General features: G+C 53.8%; 1 protein-coding gene across 1 annotated transcript in view; it reads right to left on the bottom strand.

Annotated features, from left to right (window-relative positions):
* Positions 1–13,687, bottom strand: part of LOC111148548 (tudor domain containing 9) — a 104,207-nt gene that overhangs the window by 6,222 nt on the left and 84,298 nt on the right. Inside the window, exons 32-34 of the mRNA XM_022505189.1 lie at positions 13,111–13,207; positions 6,371–6,509; positions 2,092–2,210 (exon numbers count right to left, since the gene is read on the bottom strand). Of these exons, the coding sequence (XP_022360897.1) occupies positions 2,092–2,210; positions 6,371–6,509; positions 13,111–13,207 (355 nt within the window). The remainder of the gene's footprint in view (positions 1–2,091; positions 2,211–6,370; positions 6,510–13,110; positions 13,208–13,687) is intronic.

Raw genomic sequence — 13,687 nt, 5'->3', positions numbered from 1 at the left:
CTGTGCCTACTTGTGATCTCTATCAAATAATTAAATAAATAATCTTTTTTTAAAACGACAGACAGAACAAAATAGAAAGTCGAGAAATAAACCTCCACGACATTTGGGGCCACAGATGCCAAAGCAGGTCAGCGGGGGAGAGTCGGGCTTCCCAGCTGATGGGCTTTATAACGAGTTCATCTGTGACAAAACGAACGTAGATTTTCACATCTACACCACACAAGTGAAATCTCAAAACAGACCAAAACCTAAATACACCAAGCAAACATGAGAGTTAAAGGGAAAAAGAGCAGAAAACTTCTATGACCTCGGGCTTCGCAAAGATTTTTCAGATATAACACCAGAAGCATAATCCGTTTTTTAAAGAAGACAAAGCAGATGCCACCCAAACTGAACACCGTGTTCTTCAGGGGACACCAGTAAGACAATGAGGGCGAACCACCGGGACAAGATCCACCAGCGGCACATCCGCGGAGAAGCTTCCAGCCAGGACGCAGGCTTCCACAACTCAATAATGAGACAACTCAACTTAAAAACAGGTAAAAGATTAAAATAAATATTTCACCCAAAAACACATAATCAGTTAACATACAAAGATGCTCTCTATCACCAGTCACTAAGGAAACGCAAACTAAAACTACAGTGAGCACCACGCCTTTGGCAGCCGGTTGACAAGTGCGTGGACGACGGCGTGTGCTGGCAGGACGCGGTGACACCGGAGGCGCCACAGACTGCTGGCGGGGACGTGACAGGGCAGACACGGGAACAACAGTCTGGTTGTTCCTTAAGGAATTAACATGGACTCATCACACGACCTCCCAGGGTTACTCCCAGATCTCTACCCCACCGAGCTGAAAATCCGTGTTCACCCAGAGACGGGATGGCCCGAGGGAGCACCATTCAGCAGAGCCCATACTGGCGACACCCGCACGCCTCACCCACTGGTGAGTACAGACACCGGAGCGTCACCCTGTAATGGAACAGAACGTGCCACCGCACAGAGATACAGCAAACAGGCTAAAAACTTCAGTTTTTTTAAAACAGCCCTTCTGGGGCGCCTGGGTGGCTCAGTGGGTTAAGCCTCTGCCTTCAGCTCAGGTCATGATTCTGGGGTCCTGGGATTGAGTCCTACATCGGGCTCCCTGCTTGATGGGGGGCCTGCTTCCCCCTCTGCCTCTGCTTCTCCCCCTGCTCACACACTCCAACAAATCTTTAAAAAAACACCTTTGTTGAGGGGCGCCTGGGTGGCTCAGTTGGTTAAGGCCTCTGCCTTCGGCTCAGGTCATGATCTCAGGGTCCTGCGATCGAGCCCCGCATCGGGCTCTCTGCTCAGCGGGGAGCCTGCTTCCCTTCCTCTCTCCCTGCCTGCCTCTCTGCCTACTTGTGATCTCTGTCTGTCAAATGGATTAATAAAATCTTTAAAAAAAAAAAACCACCTTTGTTGAGATATCACTTATTACTATCAAATTAATCAACTTTAAGTATACAATTCAAGAGTTTCAGTAAATCTATGCTGTGCAAGCATCACAATTTAGTTTCAAAACACCTGTGTGAACGTTTGAGGCAGATGAAACGTAGGACGGAGTGGCGGTCAGGGTCGGCACAGCTCTACAAACGTACTTACTACCGTCACTGAACTGTGATGTGAAACCCCCTGCCCAAGGCCTAACTCGTCAGGACGCGGTCACTCCTGCTGACAGGGGTTGTGAGGAGCTGAAAAGGAGCATCGGTCGCTGGTCCCTGCAGGCCCGAGGCAGGCTCCCGTGCTGCCAGGACTCAAACTGTGCCGGGCACGGGGCATCTGACCCGCTGGGGACATTCCACACCTTCCCACGGACATTCTGGGTGGATTTCTTTCAGTTTTATAAGGACGCTTCATGTTTTCTAGCATTGTTTCTGACCTGGGTGCCCATGCCTCGGGCAACTACCCTGAGACGGCCTGAGCACATGCCGGTTATCAAACTTCAGTGCAAAGTTCACAGACAAACACTTGCATGTACAGAACTGAAGAGAGAAAACTGAAGTTAGCCTTTCTCACAGTTGCTGAGGCAGCTTCGATATTTAGCACCTTTATAGAAAGGTACAACTTACCCTAGAAGTTTCTGACGAGCATTATCCTGTAACTGTGCAATTCTTTCTGGCCCAAGAAACTTCGACCCATTTGGCCCATCACATACCAGCTTGTTGATAGCAGCCCTGAGAATATTAATCTGTAAATAAAGGACAGCCCAAATATTCATATGGTTGTACTGTAACTGCGTTTCATTCTACATTTAAGTAATTCATAAGCATTCACAGCTGTTCATACTCATCCCTTAAAGATTTTATTTATTCAGAGACAACGCATGCGCACACGTGAACAAGAGTGAGCAGGGGGAGGTGCAGAGGGAGAGGGAGACTGAGAATCTCAGGCAGACTCAGAGCCCAGCATGGGGCTCGATCCCAGGACCCCAAGATCATGCGTGACCTGAGCCAAAATCAAGTCAGATGCTCAACAAACTGGGCCACCGAGATGCCCCCAGTGTTCATATTCTTACAACTATCATCGATACGATTTCTGGAACAAATTATTAAAACACACATAATAGGGGCGCCTGGGTGGCTCAGTGGGTTAAGCCTCTGCCTTCAGCTCAGGGTCCTGGGATCGAGCCCCGCGTCGGGCTCTCTGCTCAGCAGGGAGCCTGCTTCCTCCTCTCTCTCTGCCTGCCTCTCCACCTACTTGTGATTTCTATCTGTCAAATAAATAAATAAAATCTTTAAAAATAAATAAAATAAAACACAAATAACATCAATAACCAGTCCCTAATCTGAGAAACAGTAACCGAACAAAGAAATATAAATCAGCAAGAAAGGTTCAGAGTGTTCAGTCTAATCACCCTTGTTAAACTCGTGGGGGTCACACAGTCCAAAACCTACCTGTATCCTACATACTCCTCTCGCTTCACAACATTTCTGCTGAAGCCCCGGGAGCAGCTCACCACAGAGGTATGACAAGTCATGTTTTGGGACAGTCTCTGTCACAGTTCTGTAAGAAAACTCTCCGTCCTAACGGGAGACCTGCAGCTGCTGCAAAGATGCGCCGGCCAACGAAGCTGCCCCCGCCCAGCCAGGAGGCGCTCGCACCCCCAGCACAAGCGTCTCGCTGAGAAGCCCAGGCTCCATGGGGACTGCCCGGCTTCCCGGCACGTCCCTGCTCCACTCCCGGCTGACCCAGGGCACTGCCCTGCACCCGCGCCATGACTCCCCAGGGCCTCTGATCGAGAGCACTCTCTCAGCCTTCCTTGCTTTTCAGAACTTGACGGCTGTCTAAGGAATTCTGGGCAGGTCTTTCGTGGGATGTCCCCAGTTTGGGTTTGTGCGACACTTTCCCATGGTTAGACTGAGGTGATGGGTTTTGGGGAGAAGCCCCCAGAGGTGAGGTACTTTCCCATCGCATCACACCAAGGCACGGGTGCCACCGCCATGACAGAGGCCTGTGACGCAACCCGTGAGCACCCAGCTGGGGTAGTGTCCACCGACTCTCCCCCTTGAAGGCCGCTCCTCTTCTGCCAGGAAGCATGTTGGTGAGTCCGGTCCGCCCTCCGGATGGCGTCATGACAGATTAAGCTCTGCTCCCGGGAGCAGCGTCTACAGGCATGTCTCTTCATTTGTTTATTGAGTCATTTCGATCCTTGTGGGCATGCAGGCGACCGCAACCACCTGGCACTGAGTCACGGTCTGACACTAAAGCAAGCGGTCCTGGCTCTGGCCGGCATGAGCTCTCAGTCGGCCCCACGTCCCTCTGACGCGCCCCGTCCTTTAGTCTTCTGGGAGCTCCAAGGCTCCTCCTCCGTTCTCCCTGCTCCAACCCTAGAGAAAGCCATTTTTCCAAGGAGCCCTGGTTCCTTTCCTTGGTAAATCCTATCAGGAACACAGTCTGGGTATCAGGTCTGTTCAAGGCTAACAGGGTCGCGGCTCCTAGGCCCTCACACGGCTTGGTGACAGATATCCGTATGTGAAGCCGTCACCTACACACACGATACGCATCTGTGCATGTGTAAGTTAAACAGGAATTCATACTGATGGCTGCCAGGCTCATGCCGTGCCCCGAGGTCCACTCCAGCCCTCCTGTCCTGTGTGCAACTGCTCCGGGGCCTGGCTCCCACGCGTGGGCCCTGGCCGGTTCAGCCCCAGCACCACGGACAGCAGCTGCAGAGCGAAGGAGCGGGACCGTGACGGGGACGGAGTTTACGCGCAGCTGCTTCTGGCGGCAGCTGTACAATCTCCAAAGCTCTTTTCCTCCTTAGTGCAATGGCCCAACGTCTGTGTGTCTGTCTCCATCGGGTACCTTAGCGCTCCTCCTGCATGGGGATCGGTCTGCGGGTTGACCAGCGCGTGGGGTCGTGTATCCAGCACCCGAGCAACCCACAGAGCAGCCCCTCTCTGCAAGAAGCACCAGTCTGCTCGCTGTCCTACGGCCCAGCCTTCCCCAGAGTGTGTCACGTGAAGGGGACCATACAGCGTGTGGCCTCCGCGTCCCGGCTTCTCTCCCACGGAGACGGGCATTTAAGACTTACTCGAATCACTGCTCCTGCTTTTGTGCTGCCTTGCGTGGCCATCGCACATGGTCTCCAAGCATCCCCTTTTGAGAGACATCTCGATTGCTCCCAGTCTCCAGCAAGTACGAATTATGAGTGAAGCCATCAACGTTCACCTGTAGACGTCATGTGGATGTAACTGTTCTGATCTCTTGGATAAACCATTGGAGGTGGGACTCTTAGACCTCATGGTAGATGCATTCAACTTCTACGAATCTTGTCTTCCAAAACAGGAGCTGCGCTCTGCCACCCCCCAGCACCGGGCAGAGTCCCCACTGCCTCACATGCTCACCAGCATCCATTACTGTCAGGTTCCAGACTGAAGCCGCTGGAACAGGCACACAGAGGACTGTCCTCGTGGTCTTGATTTGCATTTCCCAATCAACAGGACGTTGAGCATCTCCTCGTGTTCATTGCTGCCCAGAGTTTCATTTAGTTACTTTTTAAATGACCAGGTCTTCAGACTTTCTTACATATTATGGACAAAAGTCCTTTGTCACATAAATGACCGGCAAGTGTTTTCTCCTGTGAGCGGCCCATCCTTCCATCCTCTTAGCAGGCTCTTGGGCAGAGTGAAGTTTTTAATTTTGACCGAGTCCGGCTTCCCAGTTTTTTCTCCAACAGACCGCGCTTCTGGTGCTGCTTCCACACTCACTGCCAAACCCAAGACCATATGCATCTTCTCCCGTATTTCCTTCCTGAAGTTTTCTCATTTTACATTTTACAGTAACAGTTTACATTTACATCTTTAAGCCAGAAGTACCGGTAAGTGAAAGAGCTGAGTCAGGGACACGGAAGCCGCCCAGTGCTAGGAGCCGTGGCCTCTGGGAGACAGGCGGGCGTGGCCGCCCTCAGCACCGCCTTTTCCCCACGCCCTCCCCCGCGGTGATGCCCGCCGCACCTACTTTGTGCAACTCCTGAGAACAAAGAGGGGCCAGGCACTCTGCAGCAGTGCTGCTCAGATTACGTGAGCTGAGGGCCAGCTTCATTTCTCTCTTTGTGACATGCAATAAAGCTGAATCACCACAATGAAATACAAGAATAAAAGCATATGAATACCAGCCCAAAGTTTTCATTATTAGATTCAAAAGCCATAAAATTACTTTGTCAAGCTGCTTCCTACGTTGCTGAGTGCTTAACCCTAACTGCCGCAGGGTCTTCCACTCACCAGGCCCCCCCCGGGCCCGTGAGCAGGGGCAGGCCCGGCAAGACTTCACTTCCCCTCTCCCACCCCGACCCAGCAAGGATGTGCAGCTGGTCTGGACTGGGCAGGAGACCTGGACAGAGAGTCGCAGCAGTGCTACTGCCCTGGGGTTTACTTCCACTGCCCAGAAAAGCTTACTGTGCCGGGAGAGCCCACGGGAGAAATTCCTAGAGCACCATCTCGGTCAGAGACCGAAGGGAAAAGTGAAATAGGCAGGTGAAGAGAGAGCAAGGACCTCCGGGACCAGAGGCGCAGGTCTGTATGCAGAGCACCGTGTCTGACGCTGTGTTCACTATTAAATGGCCGTGCTAGGGGAGCCCGGGTGACTCAGTGGGTTGAGCCTCTGCCTTCGGCTCAGGTCATGATCTCAGGGTCCTGGGATCGAGTCCCGCATCGGGCTCTCTGCTCAGCAGGGAGCCTGCTTCCCCCTCTCTCTCTGCCTGCCTCTCTGCCTACTTCTACCCACTTGTGATTTCTCTGTCAAATAAATAGATCAATAGTCTTTTTAAAAATAAATAAATAAATTCCTGTGCAAACCAACCACGGGAGAGACACGGCTGCTGCAGCGTGACGGACACACACATCTTACCTCCATGATGTCCTCCACGCTGAGCTGAACGTCAAAGGCTAGCTCGATGTCATGCTCCGGCAGGATAGGGGCACCCGTAGTTGGGTTCCACCCCAAACCACAAAGGACTCCAGTATAGCATTTTCCTTCCCGATCGACCCTAAATGAGAAGTTTTTAGAAAGAGTTACTATCTCAAAGCGATTAAACCACTGCTTTGGTGTCACAGAAATAGGCCAGTACGATCACCCTGAGCTGTGCCGACCCCAGTCCGGCAACTGATTTCATCTTTGCATTTTCTCTTCCAGTTTTCATACTGGAAATAATAGAGGATATTCAGTTATAAGGACAGTAAGTATGTTTATTAATCCATCATTTACATTTCTACATTTCTCACTACGTCAGATAACATAAAGTATATTTTACTGCATCAGTTTTTTCCCCACCTTCAAATTCTTCCCATGAGTTAAATTCTTATTAGTGAGGTTTCTGCAGAAAGGGTGATACACATGTATTTATGGCTGTGAAAGAAGTCTAGCACCTTGTAAAAGCTTACAAGATGTCTGTCCCACCTTCTTACCCTGTTGCAACCATACACCGAACCCTGCCCGCTCCTCTCCAGCACCATGTCCCATCACTTCCATGTTCAAAGTCTCCCTCCATCTCGTGACCCTCTCCACGTCTCGTCAGCACCCACACAGCCACGTTCAGACCCATCTTCCCCACACCGACTCCTGCCTCTCCGAGTGTGGCTCCCACACAGCAAAGACTGTTAGTTTTCAGAACAACTCCAGTCATCATCCTACCCCTTGCTTAAGGGCTTCTGGTGGTTTCCTGCGGCATTCTGAGCAAAACCTGAGCTACTCTGAGCCACAGAGCGTCCAGTCTCTGCTTCGCTCCCCCATGTCATCTCAAATCACGTTCTCCGCCCCCTGTAGCCCTGCGCCAGGCTCCAGCCCCTCTGGCTTCCCTACAGGCCAGTTAGGCTCCTCCAGGGGGGAAACGCTTCCTCCCCCTGCCATGCCCCTAGAGTCCTCTGTCCCCAGGCTCCTTCTCCTGTCCAGGAGTTAAATGCCAGCATCACAGCCCAGAACAGGATCAACAAATAATTATAAAACAAGTAAACAGATATTAACGCTTAATACCTTTTTTAAAAAAGATTTTATTTATTTATCTGACAGACAGAGATCACAAGTAGGCAGAGAGGCAGGCAGAGAGAGAGAGGAGGAAGCAGGCTCCCTGCTGAGCAGAGAGCCCGATGCAGGGCTCGATCCCAGGACCCTGGGATCATGACCTGAGCCGAAGGCAGAGGCTTAACCCACTGAGCCACCCAGGTGCCCGTCACTTAACACCTTCTAAAATATTTTGCTAATTTTCTTTGACTCTTAACTCAGACTTTTCCCCCCATAATCTAGATCAATAAAGTTTTGATGAAAATAATCCAGGCAAACATAGAGCTTTCTTCTTAGCCCTAAAGACACACATACACAAACACACAAACTCCTTTTTCACTTTCATGAAAACGAAAGAGAACCCCACTTTACGTACACTCAGAGAAGAGCTCCAGAAAGAAGAGCACCTTACAAAACAGCCACCAGTGTCTCTCTGAAGAGTATGCTCCCCCCGTTATTTTTAACACGACATAATTTACTCTTATTTCAATTTCTAGAAAATCCTTCCAGAAAAGAAACAATAGCCCCGGGTCACCAATGGTAAGACTAACGGCTTTCAGCATGGTTAATAAAACGCCACATCGCCCCTACCTCACTAACGGCCACTGACACTTACACAGGTCCCCTCACACGTGCTAACAAACGCTTATCAACAAGTATAGTCCCAAAAGATTCAGCCTTGAACTGACCCACAGCAGGACAGTCATTCTCTGTTCATTGGCTCTAAACCTTCAGCCAACAAAGCTAACCAAGCACCGGCTTGAATTCTTTTCTGGGGATCCTAGAAACTCATGTGCAGTAATTAGGACCACAGACATATTCTTCTTTCCTTCATCATACCCATTTTGAACTGTGACGGAGAACTGCCAAAGTCACGCAACGAAAGCCGAGTGTGTTCCGTGAAGATACGGCCCAGGGCATGCCGGAGGCCTAATTCATTCTGAGACAACTTACATAAGGGAACTCAAGCTTACGCAAGCTGACAACCACTGTGCTCGGAAGAGCTAACGTCTCCAGACAATCAGGTTTAAAATAAATACAACAGGGACGCTTGGGTGGCTCAGTTGGTTAGGCAGCTGCCTTCGGCTCGGGTCATGATCCCAGCGTCCCGGGATCGAGTCCCACATCGGGCTCCTTGCTTGGCGGGGAGCCTGCTTCTCCCTCTGCCTCTGCCTGCCATTCTGTCTGCCTGTGCTCGCTCTCTCTCCTTCTCTCTCTCTGATAAATAAATAAAATCTTAAAAAAAAATAAAAAAATAAAAAAATAAAATAAATACAACAGAAGAGCCACCTGCACTGAAAGCTAATAATCTAGAACACTCCCCACGTGAGCCAAGGAGGAAATGCGCTTCCTTAAAACTGAAATGTGAGTCAGTGGGAAACAGCTCAGTTACACGGTCATCATCTACGGAGTTCAGCTGAGCCTTGGACAACACGGTTTAAACTGTGCAGCTCTAGCTACACGTGCATTCTTTTCAATGAATACACCAGAAGATTTCTGGAAACCTGGGAAAATATTTCTTTTTGCTAGCTCACCTAATCACAAGAACGCAACGTAACATACACGTGACCTACAGCGTACGGGTCCACCGACTCGAGGTCCTCAATACGGCCCCCCCCCCAACAGCAGGCTCTGTCGGTCAAGGGACAGCTGCGCGTGTCAGAAATCTACTGGAATTTCCAAATCCCGCTGCAGCCGCTCTGCGAGAAGGACGTGCCCTGCGATGCTGCCCAGAACCGCCCGAGTGGGGTGTACGCCATCACAGCACCGAGCACCTGTAGGGTGCTGTCCGGCCCTGGAGGCTGCACACTCTGCATTGAGGGGAGCCACCCGCCGCCCCGACGGGCCCATGAGCTCCCGACAGCCGTCCCTCGTCCCTCCAGACAGGAGGACCTCTGAGGCGGGAGACCCTGGCCCCGGGGCTGGCAGCACGCGGCGAGCCTGAGAGCCGGGCCAGACACACCTGCTGCCTCAGCCTTCCCAGCAGCCCCGAGCGAGCCCCCTCCTACCACGCTCCCACCTCATGCTCCCAGTACTTAAAGGCACCTCTGCGCTGTTCTCAAGTATTCTAAGGCTTCTTAGAAACAAGAGAGTTAGATGAAGATTTGTTTAAAGAGCAGTACGTGGGGGCACCTGGGTGGCTCAGTGGATTTAAGCCTCTGCCTTCGGCTCAGGTCATGATCTCAGGGTCCTGGGATCGAGCCCCACATCGGGCTCTCTGCTCAGCGGGGAGCCTGCTTCCCCCCCCCCCGCCTGCTTCTCTGCCTACTTATGATCTCTGTCAAATAAATAAATAAATAAAATTAAAAAAAAAAAAAAAAAAGAGCAGTACGTGACTGGCCGTAAACACTTCAGACAGGACGTCACCGGAGAGAAGGGGGCACGCTGTACAGACGGGGGGTCAGGAGCTCCATCCCATGCGCCATTGTCACGATGGCAAGCTGACACTTTCCCGAGACACATGGGGACTGTGGTCCCACAGCCTGGGTCTGGGTAGGACGGGGGCACTTCTGAGGCTGGTCCTAAGAGGCCACAGCTGCCCCCCAGCTCTCTCAGACGCAGACCTTGGGCACCCAGCCACCACACTGGAGGCAGCTCCGGTGAGCCCACGCAGAACCCCCGACAGGGAGGCCCTCGGGAGCCTCGGGGGCAGAAACTGAGGCCTCCAGCCCCAGGCCGGAATCAACCACCAGACACGTGAACAGAGCAGGCGGGACTCCCACCCCTGTGCCGCCAGGGCCTCCTGCTGAAGACCCAGACGGCAAGGAGCAGGGACCAGCTGTCCCTGGGGGACCCCGTCTGAGCTCCTCGCACAGCACCGCAAGGGCCGCTAGAGTAACTGTTGTGCAGCCAACACGGAACAGACGGTAACAAAGCCCAAGCTCCCACGGAAGCCGCTCCGCTGGTTTCCAGCCGCCCGGCCCCTCGGGGCGGGTTACTCTTTTAGGGGATTCCCCCTCCCTTGCTTCCGGGGCTGGAGCGCTGCCCTGAAAAGACACCAGATTGGCTGCCCTCGCCCCACCCCGGCCGCAAGAGCTGAGCCCCGGCGGAAGGACCCGGGTGGGGAGGTAAGGGATGCGTCAGGGCCGCGGACTGGCAGCACCTGCTCCCCAACCCCCACTGCCCCTCCTGCGGACGCCGGGCTTGCTACTATGGAGCGTGTCCCTCTCACCGGGGACACCAGCACCGGGAGCCTGGAGCGGACGCGAGTGGACGTTCAAGGAAGCACATCGGGGAAGGGACCATGGGAGCAGGAGAGCTGAAGCCCGCTGAGGGCTGGGGTGTCGAAGGCCGGCCGGAGGCAACAGTGACAGGAAACCCGTGCCCTTCTTGAGGGCAGAGCTGCTCAGGCTCGGGCCCCCAGCTGGCAGAAAGCAAAGGGAGGGGGCGAGAGGTGCAGAGAAGGGGCAGGGAACGGCGGCCAGCCCGGCCAGTGGTCCCAGGTGCCAGACGGGACCCTGGCCTCCCCGGGGCTCTGCTGGCTGCTGGAGATAGGCAGCCCCGCACCCCCCGCCTCTGCAGACAGTGCGCTGGGGTGGCGGACCTGCCTTCCGGTCTTCAGTTTGCCGTCACTTTTGACAGGACAGTGACAGAGTGGAGCCAGAGGCCGCGCGCTGGGACAGCCCCGTGCTGGGACAGCGGCCTGCCAGCTGCCGCAACCCCATGGCCGCGCCTGGGAGGAAAAGCCGCTGAGGCAGCCGTGGGGGCCTCTCTACCCTGAAGAGCCACTGGGGCCCAGGCCTCGGGTGACAGGAGTGAGCGCGCCCACATCAGGCCCCCTTTCCCTCCAAAGCTCCTCAAATAATGGCCCCTACGGACTCATCAAATTTGAGAAAGCTCACCCAAGTACTCAGAAGCAGACCTGCGAGGACGCAGCCCCAGCCCTACCTTCCCCATCTGCGGACCAGCAAGCTGAGCCTATGCGTCTGGCCACTCAGCGTCACCCACATGATCGCAGAAACTACCCTGCTGGCTCATTTAAACTCAACACACTGAACACAGAGTGTCAGCTACGTGTGAAGCGCTAATACTGTTTCTGCACAAGCCTCTCCTAGTAAGCTTTTGTTCTAGAAAGGGGGCATTTTAAATACCAAATACTTCCACGGTTTTTGAGTGTCTCTAACATAACCACTTGCACTTCGGAGATTTACAAGTAACACAGTGTGTCACGCACGCCGTCCAGAAGATCGTATTCAAAACAAAAGCCCGGCAGGACCTGAGTCCAGTGAGAGAAGCAAGGACAGTGTCAGCAGTGTTGGTCGGGAGGCTGCGATTCACACCGTCACCGAGTCGCCTCCCTACGGCCGCACGGCAGCTTTCTTCCTTGATAGACAGTCTCACGTAGTGTGCTGTTTTTACAAGTTTGTCTCCCCTGTGACGACTCAGAAGATAAATACCGTCAAGATACTCATCATTATTGCAGAATGAGAGAGAAGCCCAATTCCAACATTTAAAGGCACAGTAAATCCCTTCGGGACGAGAGCAGGTCAGAAACAAAAGCGCATGTAAATAAAGTGGGGCAGTGTCTATACAAGCCATTTTATGTCCACTCAGGGCCATACGATGCATTTTAATATTTTACTAAATATTCTACTTACTTATTCTATTTAGTAAACGTTCTATTCTAATAAATTCTATTTTCATGGATATTTACAGACATCATAATGTGAAAATGCTTATATTTGTGGAAAAGACATAATATGACAAAAACCTAAAAACAAAAAATTTATGTAATAATTCTGAAAATACACTAAATGTTTAAAAAATGATTGGGTTTCTTCCCAGTCAGCTTTTTCCAGATTTTTCTAAGCAGGATGTATTTTCAGTGCTAAAAAAGAACATACACAACCGTCTTCTACACCAAGGGCGACCGTGCTCCAGACGCTGAGGGGTGCGCGGAGGGCTGAGCAAGGCGAGGGCCGGGCCGCCGGCCGCCAGCAGCCCCAGCCAGCCACGCAGAGCGGTGAGCTGCCCGGAGACCAGACCTTGTTTCTCTACAGCAGCCCATGGGCGCTTCCCCAGGGTAAATGCTCTGCACGCACCGAGTGTCAAAGACCCGTGGCGCGGCCGTCCCCACGGTTGGGCGCTGCCGAGGACTCTCTTCCCGCTCACACAGTTCCCTGTGCCGAAGCCTTCAGGACAAGTCCCGGTTCCGTCTGGGCACCAGGAAGAGCCACAGCGGGCACAGCGGTCTGCTTTCTCGTCGCCCGGTTCCCATCGCCAGGGGTATGGACGGGCAGCCTGCTGACGCCGGGGGCCAGACGACGGAGTGCCACTTCCACGGCTCCTTAGCGACAGGTTAGCCACCTGCGCGTTGTTCATCCAGAGCTATTCCTGGTTGCTTACCTTCTTCCTCCGGCCCTGCCGTTCCCCAAGCCCCCACGTGGCCCTGTGTGTGTCGGGCAGGTGTGCTGGTGGCAGTGACGTCACCTCGGCCGCACCGAAGCCCGGGGAAGCTCTGCAAGCGGCCACCAGGGCCCCGGCCAGGCGCTCCCTAAGTGTCTCCTCTCCCTCGGGGGGAGGCCGGAGAGGCACCCGCTTCTCCCACCGGGTTCGTACTTCACACAGGCTGGACGGACAGACGGACGAACCTTAACTCGATCACTGGCGCGAACAGCGCACTGAGGAGAGCCGGGAGGCCAGGCACGTGCGGCAGCAGAGACGTCTCTCTCAGCAGCATGGTGGACCCTGTCGGATGGTCAACAGAGGCGACGTCAGGCACGGACTCTACCCTGCAGAGTGCTGCACGCCCCTGCACACTCCTCATCCCCTTCGTGGAGTCTGGCCCGGTGGGGGGGGGGGCGGCCCCCAGCCCCATGCCCCCCCCCCCAGTCCGAGCCCAGGGCCCCACGGCACCCGCCGGGCCGCACGCTGCAGGCCTCGCCCTGCCGGGGAAGGCTGGTGGTTTCCCTTCTCCTCCTCCCCGACGGCCTTTCAGGTTCATCCTGGGGCCAAGAACCCCGGCCGTGTTGACGGAAGGAATCCGACCCAGAACCCAATCCCCACACCCCTGTGCAAAGCGAAGGCCACGTGCACCATTTCTTACACTCGGATCAGCCAAGGCGCTCGGAAGTGCCCTGCAGACACGGCACAGACCCGTGTCCGGCCCGCCGGCTGAGTCGTCCCAGCACCGGGCGGGGCGGGGGTGGGGGAACGGACGGACGGAGG

Source organism: Enhydra lutris, unplaced genomic scaffold (genome assembly GCF_002288905.1).
Source record: "Enhydra lutris kenyoni isolate GAN:26980312 unplaced genomic scaffold, ASM228890v2 scaffoldscaffold20, whole genome shotgun sequence".
Lineage (NCBI taxonomy): Eukaryota > Metazoa > Chordata > Mammalia > Carnivora > Mustelidae > Enhydra > Enhydra lutris.
Note: the sequence above shows the minus strand (reverse complement) of the source record. Positions and strands in the feature narration are given on the sequence as shown.